This window comes from Ctenopharyngodon idella, chromosome 16 (assembly GCF_019924925.1).
Source record: "Ctenopharyngodon idella isolate HZGC_01 chromosome 16, HZGC01, whole genome shotgun sequence".
NCBI classification, from domain to species: domain Eukaryota; kingdom Metazoa; phylum Chordata; class Actinopteri; order Cypriniformes; family Xenocyprididae; genus Ctenopharyngodon; species Ctenopharyngodon idella.
Window position 1 is genome coordinate 32401591 of NC_067235.1, and position 17568 is coordinate 32419158.

Consider the following 17568-nt stretch of genomic DNA (forward strand, 5'->3'; position numbering starts at 1 on the left):
GAAACTAAAGTTATGAAGATGAAAGCTCAAGATCATATTAGCAAGATCTTCTCACCACAAATTAACAGATTGTTCCGTTGCCTTGTATTTGGTGTCTTTTGGTAAAATAAATAACAGCACATAATTCATGCACATTTCAGTAAATGTAATTTCATTTAGAGTTTAAGAACAGTAAGCATGTTTGAGTGCAGTTACAGTTCAGTCATATATTCATCAGGATTATCCATAAACAACAACAACAACAACATCTCTCCAGAATAAACCCTGAAATTAAAGCAAAAGTTGAAGATTACAGTAATTTCAACGGCACCAAACAAGACTGAAAAAATGAGATAAGACATTTAAAATCATGTGAAAGGCTTCATGTGTACAGACATATTAACATGATCACACACTCATTTCAGAGAACAACCGGTTTGATCAGTCTTGTACGTTAGTCTGCATTCGAGTCGCTTCCCGGCGTCACAAATAACATAAAAATGAACGCAGGCCATTAAAGTGTCTGGAGCGAAACGATAAGCATCACTGGCCATGAATAATAACAAACTGCCTGAAACCGTAAATAAGCTTTTATGATTACAAACAGCATGAGGCGTAGATCCTGTCTGAATCTGCATGATCATACACACATGAACAGCAGTTTAAAGTTACAGCATGCACAAAAAACAAAAGACAAAATAATGTAAACTCACAGAATCGTCCATATGCTTCATGATAAAACCGTAATAAACTCTGACAACAGAAGGCAAAATTATGCAAAGCAAAAGTAAACCATCGTGAACCGAACATCAAACACTTGATGTTTGTATCAAAAGGCTTTATGGTGAATATGAGTAGAAAATTACACAACAAAAGACTTAATATTCAATCAGCTGGCTAGCCAAAATAATCAGTGCCAAGCAATAAAAAATAAAACTCAAGCATAAACAAAATGTAGAAAATATATGCAAGCTAGCACAATTATTAAATACACAGAATACCATTAAAACAAACTCATCATTGGCATTCAGCTTCATAACAAAGAAAAATAAAGTTTACAGGAATATTTCACTCAAAAATGTAAATTCTATCATTTAATCACCCTCATGTCGTTCAAACTAAAAACATAAAATAAGTTATTTGAAACATTTCTCATTTCAATTTAGTTAAACTTGATGTATTAAAATAACATTAAAATAGAAATTAATAAAAAATATATAGAGACAAAAAAACCTACTAAAAATGACAAAAACAATAAAATTACTAAAACTTGAAAATGGAAAATATAAAAATAAACACTCATTAAAAATATTAACTATAATAAAATTTCAATTAATAATACAACTACAATTCCAGGCCCAAAAAATTAGTTTGATTTGTCTATTTTAAGACTATTATCTAGCTGAAATCCTTCATCTTTAACATCAGAAGTAAGATATGGAGTAAGGGTGCCTCAAACGGAATGATTTGGGTTTTATCGTCATTAAGTAGCAAAAAGTTATTTGTGAGCCAAAATTTGATATTTTATAGGTATATAAAGTTGTGTCGTCCACAAATTTACTAATAATTAATCCCAGAAGGTGCATACATATATACATATATATATACATATATACATATATATATATATATACATATATATATATATATACACATATATATATATATATATATACACACATATATATATACATATATATATACATCTATATATATATATATATATAAAAACGAAAATAATAATGGTACTAAAATCGATCCCTGGGGTACACCACAGGTGACGTGAGCCACCGAGGATGAAGGGACACCTAAATTGACAGTAAAACTTCTGTTTAGCCACAGTTCTTTTAAGCCTAATAGATGGAGTGTGTAGCTTTTCATTTTTTAAAAATAGATGCACCTCTTGATGGAAATAACAGACTTTCAATGAATTTAAGTAACCAATTCATGTGTGAAAATGATTCTTCATGCTCCTCCCAACCATTCTTTCACAATTTGAGCCTGATGAATCTTGGCTTTGTCATCCTGGAATATGGCCATGATGGTTGTTTAAGAAATGAAAAGCTACACACTCCATCAATTAGGTTTAGAAGAACTGTTCCCAAACATATAACATGCTAGAAACATAATAATCACTGTAATAAAGATCCAGTCATAGACTCTTAAGTATTTAATTCCAAACAACGTCTTTTTTTAATCTAACATCACCCATATTCTCGTATTTTTTCAAAACTCTGGAAAATAACAGCATGCAGGTTTATACAAAATAATGTTGAGTAAATGACAGAATTTTCATTTGTGGCTGTAATATTCCTTTAAATGTTTTCACCTCTCCTCTTTATTAGAGATGGTCATTCATGTGAATACTGCAGTCCATGTTGTACATCAAGGTGATTTGCATCGAATAATGACGGCTGTGAAACATTCGTCAAGCACAACAGCGCAGGTGAGACGTGAACAAGCACAATCAGGTGAAGCACAATCCCGTGAGCAGCATGTCTGACTAAACACCCAAAGCAAGAAGGTCAGAAGAGAGGACATCCTCTCTTTTCAAAGGCAAAAGAAGCTCAGAAAATAATTGGTCAGTTAGCATTGTAATAGCAGAATATAGACATATATATATATGGACCTTTAGAGTTCACATAAAATATATAGATATGATTTTACCACATCTTAGATTAAAATAAGACTAATCTACTCTCTGTGCATGCAAAAGAGTTTCTGAATTTCATATATAATTGATTCTTTTTAATATGCAATGCACCTACAGAGCAGGATCTGCTGGGGTTGTAAAAAAGAATCAAAGGACAGTGTTTTGATACTCGTGGTGCAAAGGTTTTAAAGGGAATAATTCAACGTACAGCTTTTAGAAGAGCAAGAGCTCTGCTTGAACTTCACACTCTGCATAGATCTTTCAGGATACAATCACACTGCTTGAGGGTCATCACGCAACACTTCATGAATCAACATTTCCCATCCCGTCTTTCCACTACACTGGCAGTAATATATGTGTGCGAAGGCAGAGCTACAGGGTGAAGAGATTCGGGAAAGTGTCAAACTAATTCACGCAAACATTAGAAATCGGTTTCCATTTAGGCAGCTTAGTATGGAAGGTCATGAAAAAAAAAAAATCATGATTTGGTAAATCATAATTATGACAGACATAAGTCGAAAATATGAATAATGTAATGAAAATGTAACATTCATAGTCATAGTCAAAATTACAATATAAAAGACATTTATGACATACAATCTACTTTTTGTCAACTATCTTTTTATCTCAATTTTGATTTTGTATCTCACAATTATGACTTGTCAGCTGACTTTGTCATAAATTTTTTGTCATAATTTCCACTTCTAATTTTGACTTCTCACAACTGACTTGGTACATCATAAATTTGACTTACTGTCAATTTCCACTTTTTATATCATAATTGTGGCTTAGAGTGTCGTAATTTTGCCTTTTTATAATCTAATTATGACTTTTTATCTCATACTTTAAATTTTTTTGTCAATTTTCACTTTTTATTATATGACTATCTCATAATTGTGGCTTAGAGTGTCAATTTAGCCTTTTATCCAATTATGACTTTTTATCTCATAATTTTTCCTCTTATCACATAATTTTGACTTTTTATACCACAATTACGACTTTGTACATAATAACTTTGACCTTTGTCACTTTCCACTTTTTATATCATAATTCTGGCTTAGTATCATAATTTTGCCTTATCTCATAATTATGAGTTATGTGTCAATTTTGACAATTTTCACAATTATGACTTTTTGTATCTCAATTTCAAATTTTTGTCATACTTTCCAAATCATAATTTTGACTTCTCACAATTGTCTTGTCAATTTTCTCTTTTTATATCATAATTGTGGCTAGAGTGTCGTAATTTTGCCTTTTTTATCTCATAATTTCACGTTCTGTCAATTTCTACTTTTTATCATGACTTTTTTTTATCTCAGAATTTATATTTTTATATCATAATTGTGGCTTAGAGTGTTGTAATTTCGTCTTTTTATCTAATTATGACTTTTTATCTCATATTTTTGGCTTTTTATACCACAATTATGACTTTTTATCTCATATATTTGGCTTTTTATACCACAATCATAACTTTGACTTTGTGAATTTCCCACTTTTTATACCATAATTCTGGCTTAGTGTCGTAATTTAGCCTTGTTATCTCATAATTATGAATTATGTGTCAGTTTTGACTTTTTTGTCAATTTTTATTTGTCATTATGACTTTTTCCGAATTTTGTCCACTTTTTATCTCATACTTATGACTTAGTATGTCATAATTTCTACTTTTTATCTCATAATTATGACTTGCATTCTCAATTTCAAAATGGGCTTCTGATGACTTCAGAAGAAAGTCATACGAATGACTGTTATGATACTTTTGTACTTTTTCAGAGATCGACAGATGAGGTCACTAAGAACTTTTATGGAAAAAAGTTGCATGAAGAATCAAAATAAAAACATAATGTATCCATGGGGGGGGAGAAAAATCTGCATATGGGTTTGTGTTATGAAATGAGGGTGAGTAAATAATGACAATCACGTTTGCATGAACTCTTTCTTTACATCGAGGCTTGTTGATAAGATGGTCCAGATCTTTTTCACCAGTCACCAAAGCGATTGAGTGCATTTAAAGGGAATAAAAGATTACTAGATGAAAATGTTCTTTGATATTATATAAAGTATACGCAAAGAAAACAAAACAGGAAACATGATCACAACCAATCAAGTTGGTCATGCAACTTTTTGGTGTAAAATAAAGTCTTTACATATGTAAATCTCTTTGTGCAATCTCCACGAGTCTCTACTTCATTCTCAGGTTTGTTATGTGCACTGCGAACAGAGCGTGACCTGAATGGTCCTCCACGTGTGGTTAGCGTGTCGACGAAATAATTAGCCAGAGTAAATATGCACCATCTGGCTGATAAATATAAGAAAGGCCATAATGTGACCGGTTTCATATTGCTCCTGATAAACGAGTCTAAATCCCCTAGAGGTAAAACATAACTAATGATACCCGCGTCACAAAAACAAAAGCCAACTTATGTGAACGAACAAGAACGCATCAATGCTTTGAAAACAACAACAGAAGCGTTTCACCTGAATATAGAATGAGACTGAACAGTGCGAGCGTTTGGTAATGCATAGATCTGTTCCCTCGTGCGGAATATTATTATTCCACAGTAAATGCTGGAGCGGCAACATTTACTTGCCGACTGACATGAGTTCAAACCAGGCATCATGTGTTCAAGGACCAATGAGATTTCACTAGGGCTCAATGACAAAATGTTCTTCCACTCATCGCTAGTTGAGATTAAAACCTTTGAATCGCGTCATGCCTGGTAAGGACACGGTGTTAAAGCCTATTCACACCAAGAACAATATCTAATACGATAACTATACTGAAATGTGTTTTTCCACATTTCCTTATTTTCCGACATTGGAGAAAAAAGGTTTGGGTTGGGGGCGGGGTTACTGTGTGATGACTGAAATTGCAAAATGGCCTAAAACAGACTAAATAAACTGCAAAATGATACATTTTGTAATACATTTATTTTATTTTAGAGCTCACAGCGCCATCTGCGGGACACTATTAGCATGTTAGCCAGGGATCAAAGCACCTAATGAGAGTAAAAATCGTTGTCGAAGTGATATTACTTCCTAGTTGCCCAGAAACTTTATGAATTTTGACAATACATAGTTGGAAGAATGTGATATGGCTTAAAGTCGCAACAGTTCAGATGTAATTATATAAATATATAGTCTGACGCGCTGCATGTTTCAGAGTAAAGCACAGCACTGTGTTCATTTTTGATTCACAGTAAATGTTACTCTGCAAGTGCTGTGTGTGTGTGTTTGAGTCGCTTATAATTTGCATTTGGGAACGTAACGTGCGCCAGCCATCTTCTCAGGTTCATAATGAGAATCGTTTATAAATCTGTTGTCAACAGAGAGAAGCGTTAAAGTCTCCCTGCGACCTTTCCGCCAAAATAAAAGCTCAATTGGTTTAGTGTTTGAAAGCAAAAGTAATTAACAACAACAACGATAATAACAATTCTATTAATACATTTATTATAACATATATTGTATTATGATGCAATATATTATAATTATGAAATACTCTTTAAATTTTACAGTATGTATTAATAGTATGTTATAATTCAATAAAATATATATTTTTAATAATAATAAATGCTCGAACACTTTAAAATTGGGTGGATCCTGATTTGCTCAATATTTTTTATCATTCATCAAACTCATTCTGAAACTGATTGTAACGATGCCGTTATTGTCACAGTTGTTGTGGACTCAGCTATTCTTTTATATTTAGAATGATTTTTCTTTAACGTTTTATTACTATTATAAATATTGTGCTTGGTGTGAACAAGCCTTTAGGCTTAAAATGAAAAGAACAAATGACAAGCAAAAAAAAAATAATAAATGGCTTTTTTTTTTTTTGATCGCTCCCTTTCATTTTCTTTAATTTAGTTCATCAACAGTTTGGTTTTTCTGACGTTCTCGTTTTGGCTTCCTATAGAATATAAATCTGTCCTCCATGTTACAGCAGTTAAGGACTGCAGATACTGTCTGAGAGGAGACGGCTGAGGCTCGTTCATCCTCGTCTGCTCTCTCAGGGGAGGAAGGGTTCATCCTCGTCTTCCTCTTCGGCGGCGGGGCCCGGATCGCTGAGACAGCGCATGAGCCGTTGCTGCGGCTCCTTGTCGTCATCCTCGTCGGCCTTTTTGTCCTTTCTCTCCTTCGCAGGAGAGGGTACTTTCATCACCAGGCCGACCTCCTCCTCCCTCTCTTTCGGCTGGCTTCCTTTTTTGCTGAACTCGTCCACCATGTTGACAGACTCTGGACTCTGGGGTGAGGCGAGGTCCACTTTAATTATGGGGATGCTTTCTGTGACGGCCTTGATGCCCCATGCTTGAGGGTCTGTGTGAGGGAAGAGTGGAAATCTGTCAGAAAATCTTTTATTTTACTCTTAATCTCAGTGTTTTACTCCAGTGTTGTTATTTTTCAACTAAAACTAGACCTATTAAACTGAAACTATTAACTAAAACAAAGCTGATATAAAGTAAAATATAAATATTAGATGAAAAACTTCATCTAAATGTATTGAATATTAGAAATTTTGTCTTGCAACTAACTGAAATAAATTAAGGTTAAGCTGAAATACTAAAATTACTAAAACTAAAATAAAAAAGCATATATATATATATATAAAAATACAAATTACAAAACGTATAACAATAGTACTCAAATTTAAACTGAAATGAAAATGACAATATTAAAATAAAACCTAATTTAAAATATATTTATAAAATATTATTATAGTACATAAATAATAGTAAAATAGCACTTTTACTTAAAGATAGATGTACTTAAAAAACATAAGTACAATTAATTATATAATTTGCAAAGGATTATAAATATTTTTGCCCCATTGGCATATAGACTTTTTTCTTGTTGGAAGCAAAAATCTAACAAAATGTTATGACAAATGCTTAAAACAATACAATTTTATGCTTAAAACAAGAAAAAAACTATTTATCAATATTTATCAATTAACAATCTAAATATAGTCAAAGAAAATATATATATATATATATATATTTTTTTTTTTTTTTAACTAAATTCAAGTGATTTTACTGGAAAATAAGTCTGAATACGAAAATGTTTTGTTATAGTACACAATTATTTTATGCAATTTACTAATAAAAATAAATAATTTACTTTAATTAGGGATTCAAGATGGTTCTCCAATTATTGCAATATGATCCATTTCTTGACTTCTATGGCCCATAATTGCGCTTAAAACATCTGATATCCCTTAAAAATGCACCATTGTTGCTATAGTTTATGCCAAAGTACTACAGTTATTTTTACTACTGTGAACCATAGTAATTCACTATATCAAATAGTGTATGAAGCTTTCAGATTCTTTTTGCCATGTTGTTTTATTTCATTTATGATGACAATGGTGATTAATATCCATTTACCACAATTTTACTGTAATAATAACTTGGTAGATGTTTGTAAGGAATATGGCTCGAGTGTGTTGAACATAAAGAGTTATGCATATGATTAAATCTGCTGAGTCAACAGGGGGCGCTGCGCAACAACTGAAGCCTGAATGATTGTCGAGAGGAAAGACCTGGAGCCGAACCCACTCAGAGCAAAAGAAAAGAAAAAGGTTTCAGTGACACAACAGGATCCTAAAATCACATATCTGTGATTCAGCAAAGTAAACGTCCGCCTCACCCGAAGACAGTCGAGCTCGAGCAATGGTCGGTGAATCGGGAGGCGGAGCTGGAACAGTCAGGTAATTGTTCATCTGTGATATCTGAAAGTAGGGAGAGAACCTTCAACGGTGACATCTATTGTGATTAATAAAGCACATTCCAGCTATCAATGACTCTTTTGTGTCAACTGAGATGAGTAATTTATATACCGCCAATATACATATATAATAGAGTATAACAATTAATTGAGATGCACAAAATTGCTGAAATTAAAATAGAATGAATTAATAAGGCTATCGATAGATTTTGGAAACGACACAACTTCTCTAATCAGCTAACATCGATAATCTCGTCATGTCCAATGATGAGTCAATCCATTGTTAACGTCAAACCTTCTTTTCCAGCTCTATCATTTTCTTCCGTTTGATGAGGATGTCGTTCCAGCCGTCCTCATACGGATCCGCCACCAGTGTGTGTCTGTTGTACGAGCGCAGCTGAAAATACAGAAGACAATCTAGTTTGATCCAAGTTAATCTCATGAATTAATTAAATGCAAAAAAAGCCTTGTTTGAGGATCGGCAGTGAAGTGCTGACGCTCACTCTCTGGCGGGTCTTCTGCAGGTTTGTGCGCAGAATCTTCCTGATCTCTTCCTCACGGGCCTTGGAGAGCTGCGGCAGAGCTCGGTCCTGAGGAAGCTTCTTGGGATGGATGTTCCTGGAAACATGACAAATTGTGCAGATGTAATAATTTTTGGCCAGGCTGTCATACAGAGAAATTATGAACATAAGCAAAAGCAAGAGAGAAACAAGGAAATATTAATAATTGATTATGTTGTTGTTGTCAATCTATGCTTTTTTTCAGTGAGCTTTTTGTTTTTGCATAGTAAAATAAAAGCTGTAGTTTGCCTTTTTTGCCAAAAAATAAAAAACAATTGTCAGATAAATACCTTAACCAAGTTTAGTGTTTTGTTCTTCCCTCATATTTAAAATATTTACAAAATATAAAATATTTTCCTCATATTTTGATGATTTAATTGAGCTTGTAGGGACATTAAACTCACTTTTGGCCATTACTGTATATTCTAGAAAATCCACACATTCTCCATCCATCATATAAATTCCCTACAGATTCCATACATTCCACATTCTATATGCATTCCATAAATTTCACACATTCTCTGTGCAATGCTTTATATAAAATTCTTTCATTCCATTTCATATATTGAATGCATTCCACACATTCTCTAAATTTCATACACATTCCAAAACTTCCACACATTCTCTATATTTCATACACATTCCAAAAATTCCACACATTCCAATACAAAATTCCATACATTCAAACACATTCCATGAATTTCACACATACTCTTAAGCATGCATATTATTAACTCTACACATTCTTCTTTTCATTCTATGACATCTTCTTTCTTTAAATTCAATGCATTCGATATGCATCCTACACAATTCCATATTCTATCTACATTCCATAAATTCTAAAACAAATCCTGATGGAGGTCAGGTGGGCACTCACTGCATGGAGACGGTGGACGGCATGGCAGAAGGCAGCTTGGATCCGCCGCCACTCTCCACCAGCTCGATGGCCTGCTTCATCTCCATCTTGTGGTAGAAGGCGATCAGCTGAGGTTCTCTGGAGCGCTCACCCGCTATCAGGCACTTCTTCACGTACTTCTTATTGAACCGGTTCAGTCTGGAAATGAGAAGGAAATGGTGAAGCTTCTGATATGATCGCTGGAGGGTTATTTTTATTTTCTGCAGAAGTCCAGATAACAAACCCATCATCAGTGGCAGAGGAAACACTAAAGCTGTGTCTGAAATCAATGTGGAACTGCTGAGACGGGCACACACACCTTTAAATACTTTATTTAAATACTTTAAATACTATAACTATAATAAATAAATATTATATATATATATATATATATATATATATATACACCAAGATGATGTGTAGTTCATAAGAACAATTTGAATCTCTTGACATCCAGCATGTTTTTGTAACACTGCATTAAATGGACCAAACTACTTGTGCTTCTCCTTCTCTGATCCCAAATTTAATCCTAAAACTCACTTTCTCTGTAGCAACAACAACAGCAGAGTATATAAGGATGAAAAAGACTGTGACCTCAACCAAATAAACTAAAATCATGTCTGATTTCAATGGCCAAACATCATTGACGCCACTCATTCAAAAACAGATCACATCAACATTCTTCATCAATCATCAAGACCAGACGTAGGAGTCATTATGATTTCATATACAGTTCAAATAATCACAAAATTTGTCTTTTTCGGTTTTATACGTACTTGTCCTTCCAGTGATGATGTCCATAATGTCCGCAGATATCCTCAATGCCAGTTAGCAGATGGTCCAAAAACTGAAGACAAAAAAATGAACATGTACTCGCTATTAAACAAACATAAACGAAAATGACTGGCAATAATAAAGCTACAGCTGAATATGATGTTGACAGTGAGCAATAAAGTGGACAGCAGAGATTTCTGCTAGTCACTCAAAGCATTAAAGATGATGAGATGCTCATGCAAATGGGTGTTTCCATAGCAACAATCAGTTTTATAAGTGGTGAATAAATGCCAATTTGTGGGCAATTTGTTCTGTACTGAGTTTTCTGGAGTGGATCCAAGCTCATGTCTGCATACAAACCACATCCTGCTTTTTCTGAAGAACGTTCACATTAAACTCATGAGGATGGAGACTTTGTAAACATTTAAGTTCATATATATATATATATATATATATATATATATATATATATATATATATATATATATATATATATATATATATATATATATATATATATATATATTAGTCAAACCAAAATCTATTTAGACAGCTTATACATTTCATTCATTAATTCAGTTTCTTCACTATAGTTTTAAAAAATGGTAATAAAATATGATAAGATCTCAGAGTTAACTGTGTCAGAAAAAAATTGTGTCAGAAACTGTGTCAGAAAAAAATAATTTAATTATGTCAGGTAACACTGAAGCAAAACATGGTCAGGTCAAAGTGTCTGAATAATTTTTGGTTACATATTTTTATAAATTTTACTGGTAGTCCACTGTATGAAGAATTTTTTGGGTATAATATGTCACAGTTTACTTTATTTTGCTATCCTCACTTACATAAATGAACTATAGTGTCCTGCACCCTCTAGAAAAATATCAAAAATTTCTGAATAATTTTTGGTTTGACTGTGTAATATATATATATATATATATATATATATATATATATATATATATATATATATATATATATATATATATATATATATATATATATATAAATTCTTGATGGCATTTCTCTTTAGATTCTCATGAATGCATTTACCATTACAGTTTTACAGTCATTTTTTACTTCAATTTACTTTTAAATCAGCATAAATAATAATGAAAATGTATTTTACATTATGCATTTGTTGCATTTGCATTAATAATTAAATTTTTTTTCTGCATTATGGTAAAAAGAATGTGCTTAATTCTCATGAAATTAATATCAAAATGCAAAAAAATCATAGTAGTCCTAAAAATGGGCTTTATTTTCTTTATGCAAAATATAATCGAATAAATGAATGACTCAATGACTTACTCATTTAGACTGTTAACATAGCAGTTTTATATTAATAAAAAATGCTGAATGAAGAACTGTATGAAGACTTTTTGAGTATAATGTGTCTCAGTTTACTTTATTTTGCTATCCTCACTTACATAAATGAACTATAGTGTCCTGCACCCACTAGTAAAAATATATAAAAAAATTATATCTAGTGTCTGAATAATTTTTGGTTTGACTAATATATATATATATATATAAAAAATCAAGTTGCTATTTCTGTAAACACAGAACAGTAGACATAATAAACATGCACAAGATCATATCATAGAAAAATCACAGTGGTCCTAAAAATGGGCTTTATTTTCTTTATGCAAAATATTATTATTATTTTTTTTTTTTTCCATTTTACGGTGAAATATGACCTGAAAATATTCTGGACCGATTTCGTGAAATTCATCAATTCACTTGGTATTAAAATGTTCTGATTCCTGTCATTCTAAAAAAAAATATCAAGCTGCATTTCTGTATGAAACTGTGACTGTACCAGCACACAACCAGCAGGTGGCACTCAAACACCTTCAGTAGTAGGACTGGGTGTTACACAAACTCAAACAAGTGAACAAAATAAGTAAATTATAATAATTAACTGATCTAACAAAGCTGAACAGGAATGTGTGAATCTGTGTGGGACTGGCAGAATAATAAGACAGCATAAAATATTCCTGATCACAGATGGGAGTAAACTCAAACCTGTGTGTGAATCTCCTCATTAATGGATCGCTTTGTTTCCTGTTTCTTCTTCACTGCCAGGAGGTCCACCAGAGGTCGAATGGTCATACCCTGCCAACACAAAGAGAGAGGAGGGAAACTGATGTATGCTTACAGATGGTCCTATTTAAATGCAAACGATACAGCTTCATTCATTCAAACTATGCAGTGTAACGTGTTTGTGTGTGTGTGTGTATAAGAATATGGGCATGAAAATAGGAATAGAAAGGGATTTTATAATTCTTGTTCCAATTCTGATTCCAAAAAATAAAAAAGTAAATCCTCCTGACCCCTGAAAGAACTGCAAGTCATGACAAGGAAACAATTACATTTACACACAGTGGGCGGCACCTCCTGTCCTTCAACACTGAGCTGTAATTCATAGCATGTCCTCACTTGTCCATACCATGATTTTTCATACTATGCTAAGCAATGAAAGACGGGGCTTGGACTGTGACTGTGACTGCAGCGTTTATTACATTGCGGTTGAGGGTTTTTCCTCAAGGTCAGATGCTGGCAGAGATCACGCTACACCGCATGCAGCAATAGCAAATGCACCATCACATCTGACACTGCAAACTGTCTCCACCTTCCACTTCCTGTGAAAAGCACAAACTCTATGCAGCAAGAAAGAAAAAAAAAAAAAGATAGCCCCCAAATAGTCCACGTAAAATTGTATTGCTGCATTGCATTGAATAAATAAAATATAAAATAAAATAAATAATAAAAATAAAACAATTTATATATATATATATATACATACACACACACACACACATATACATACACATATATATACATACATAAACATACACACATATACACACACATTATATATATTATATATATATATATATATATATATAATATATATATATATAACATGATCCTTCAGCAATCATTCTAATATGCTGATATTTGATACTCAGTTATTATCAATGTTGAAAACAGTTGTGTTGCTTAATTTTTTTTTGGAACCTTTTTTTTTATACTTTTTTTCAGGATTCATTGATGAATAAAAGGTTAAAAAGAACGGCATTTATTCAAAATATAAATCTTTTCTAACAATATAAATCTTTACTATCACTTTTTATCAATTTAACACATCCGTGCTGAATAAAAGTATTAATTTCTTTCAAAAAAAAAAAAATAGAAAGAAAAAAATTTACTGACCCCAAACTTTTGAACGGTAGTGTATATTGTTACAAAAGATTTCTATTTTAAATAAATGCTGATATTTTTAAACTTTTTATTCATCAAAGAATCCTGAAAAAAGTATCACAGGTTATAAAATAAATAAGCAGCACAACTGTTTCCAACATTGATAATAAATCATCATATTACAATGATTTCTGAAGGATCATGTGACACTGAAGACTGGAGTAATGATGCTTTGCATCACAAAAATAAATTATATTTTAAATTTATTTTATATTTATTATGAAATACATGCAGCCTTAATGAGCATAAGAGACTTTGTTCAAAAACATTAAAAATAGCAATGTTTTTTGACAGGTAGTGTGTGTGTGTGTGTGTGTATATATATATTATATATATATATATAAGAAAAAATTAATCAAATTAAATGGATAGCACAATTGTCAGGTCTGCACCTAAAGGCAATGACCCCAAATAGGTACACCTAAAAATGTATTTAATTCACTGCATTAGATAGAACTGCATTGCATTGGGCATTGTATAACATTAAAATAAAATTACAAGGAGGGAAGATTGTCCAGAAAATCATTTTACAAAGACATTTTTTTTTTTTTTACCATCGATAAACTGAATAACAGTTTAAAAATTATAACATGAAATCATAATGAAATAATACTGCATTTACTTTCTCAAGTTTTTTATTAAGAAAGTTTTATCTTTACTTTTAAAAAAAGGCCTCAGTTTGATATTTTGATTAAATCTAATGCAGTCATTTTGAAGTGTGGCATAAGTGTCTAAATACTTTTTGGGGTCAATGTATATCTGACATATAGACCACACGTCACAATAATCACAAACATGTCCTGAACATAAAACACAAATAGGGTAACACAAACCTCGCAATTTGAGACCGTCCCTTATGTCCTTGTTTAAATGTGTGAATAGAGACACACCATTTAAACCTGACACCACATGATTTTAACACCAGAACAAAGACTAGAAGACCAACATTCTTCCAGCGGCCTCCACAAAGGAGAGAAACTTCCTGGAATCTTCCATTGTAATGAATTCTCCAAAGTAACTCACCACTGGCACAAAACTCATGAGAAGATTAGAGCTGCGAAGCCATTCGCATCTTTAACCTGAGGAGAGCGATGATGCATTGACCCTAAACCACTCAAGATATGCTAAAACAACTCCGATACATCAGCCCCCATTAGCAAATCCACGAAACAAACATAGTAAGATTTGGATCTGACCATTTCTGTGTACTGTACACAGAGTCTACGCTGGTCCTGCTCTTTTATAACACTGCTTCCACAAAAGCAGAAAGACTCACATTACGGTATGAATCATTCAAAACATAAATGAAGAGGGTTACTTTCACCACTGCCATTTTCAGCACCTCATGCATATCTCAGAGCCTTCAGGGCTCCTGCAGCTCTCCCAAAGAGCCGTCAGCTGAAGGAATAATGGTGTAAAACAATCACAGCAAAAGCGAATAAACGATTCGAGACTGTTCGATAATCCACCACCCAGTATAACCTGATGGGGCGTAAGGCTTTTCAATAAACAAGTCTGGCCCTGTTTCCACCTAGTATTAAAATGCGTTTTGGTCGATCGGATCACAAGTGGACAACGCTAAATACAGGTGTAAACGGGGTCTAAAATGTTTTGAGCTTGTCCACTTTCGACCACTTCCACAGGTAGCTGAAAATGCATCCGACCGGATTGCTTTTGTAGTGTAAACTTGTGATTGAAAAGCCACTAAAAGCCGCCTACTCTCCAACTACTGACCTAATGCGTAAACATTATGAGAAGCGCGCTAGCCAGACGGGATTTAAACTTTGTCGGCTGAAGACCTAATTTTTGTTTGAAGTCAAAAAAACGTACCGAGCACAACATTCTCTCACCATTCCTGATTTCTAACACACTCAGCGTTCGGCCGGTCTTGCAGGTGTCAGAACAGAAATGAAAGCTGATGCTCTCTGTATGTTTTTCTGTCGCCTCCGGGCACATTTACATGTAAATTGCGCAAGCTTATTTTGTCTATTATATTGAAAGATCTGAAAAACCCTTACATTTACCCGCCCATAGACCCTCCCCTCGAAGAAATCAGGACAGAAGTGGTTGAAAGTGGACAAAAGAAACTAAAATAACAGGTGTAAGCCGAGTATGGCCTTCCGTATTCAACGTACGCAGAAAGTGTAAAACTCTTGCAGTTCACAAAGCTTACGCTACGTCATGCGCCTTCCCTGTTAAAAAAAGTGTAACTGACGCGACACCAGTTTACACTTTCTTTGTAACCTGTATACGGAAAGCGGTCTGGTGGAAGCTCGATATTTGACTTCATGACTTGTTAAATACGGATATTTATTTAACACAAACGCATCGTTTCACTTCAGAAGGCCTTTATTAACCCTCCGGAGCTGTGTGGCGCACATATTTATGATGGGTGGATGTGGATGGAAGCACTTTCTTCAGCTCATACTCATTGAACCCTATCACTGCCACTATAAAGCTCGGATGCGTCAGGATATTTATTAATATTTCTGCAATTATGTTCATCAGAAAGAAGAAAGTCATATATAACTAGAACGACTTGAGGGTGAGTAAAGCTTGGGCTAATTTTCATTTCAAAGTGAACTAATCCTTTAAGATAATCATTCGATCATATTTGAATCCATTTCACAGAATTTCATTGATTATCATTGTCAAAAAACAAATATTTTGCCTAATCAGTGATAGGGTTCTGTAGATGTAATCATTCATCTTCTCACAATATTACATTAATTTATCCATGCATTGACTTTTTATAATCATTTCATTTATTTAATATTTTACATTTATTAATATGATGTTCAGAATGTTATTTTTATTTTTTTAATTCATTCAAATCGTTTCCTAAAGTTCAATTAATAATATATAAAACAATGTGTGTTTTTAAAAAATGTGATATTTTACATAATTTATATGACATTTAGGTAACACTTTAGTTTAGGGTCCAATTCTCACTATTAACTAGTTGCTTATTAGCATGCATATTACTATGATATTGACTGTTTATTAGTACTTATAAAGCACATATTAATGCCTTATTTTGCATGATCATATTCTACATCCCTAAATCCTACCCAATACCTAAACGTAACAACTACCTTACTAACTATTAATAAGCAGTAATTAGGAGTTTACTGAGGCAAAAGTCATAATTAATAGTGAGAATTGGACCCTAAACTAAAGTGTGACCGACATTTAAAATATAATATAATATAAATATAATATAATATAATATAATATAATATATAAAAACACACATACATATACATATATATATATATATATATATATATATATATATATATATATATATATATATATATATGGACAAGAGAAAAGGTCTTACTGCTGGACACTGACCTGCACAAATACAGTGAAGAAGATGACAGTGATGATGGCAGTGAGGAACATGTTTCTCATGGGGAAGTGCTCAGGTTTGAGCAGGTAGACCAGGGAGAAGGCGATCGCTCCTCTCAGTCCACCGTAAGCTATAATAAACTGGTCCTTAGTGGTGAGTTTCACGATACGGAACTTGTTGATGATGAAGGTCAAGCCGACAACACCTTTGGATGAAACAAAACGTTTAATTAAACTCAAGCATTGAAAAGTGTGCCAACATTCAAATCCTTAGGGCATTAATCGAACAGAACTGTTTCTTTAATTAGGCAAACAGTAATAATTAGGAAAATGGTAATAACATTAATTAATATAAAAGTAAT

General features: G+C 32.8%; 1 protein-coding gene across 1 annotated transcript in view; it reads right to left on the reverse strand.

Annotated features, from left to right (window-relative positions):
- Positions 1-130: 130 nt before the first annotated feature.
- Positions 131-17568, reverse strand: part of slc9a1a (solute carrier family 9 member A1a) — a 46302-nt gene continuing 28864 nt past the window's right edge. The window contains exons 5-12 of the mRNA XM_051865340.1: positions 17210-17412; positions 12614-12703; positions 10588-10658; positions 9794-9970; positions 8860-8974; positions 8652-8753; positions 8279-8360; positions 131-6949 (exon numbers count right to left, since the gene is read on the reverse strand). Coding sequence (XP_051721300.1) covers positions 6642-6949; positions 8279-8360; positions 8652-8753; positions 8860-8974; positions 9794-9970; positions 10588-10658; positions 12614-12703; positions 17210-17412 — 1148 coding nt within the window. The 3' untranslated portion in view covers positions 131-6641. The remainder of the gene's footprint in view (positions 6950-8278; positions 8361-8651; positions 8754-8859; positions 8975-9793; positions 9971-10587; positions 10659-12613; positions 12704-17209; positions 17413-17568) is intronic.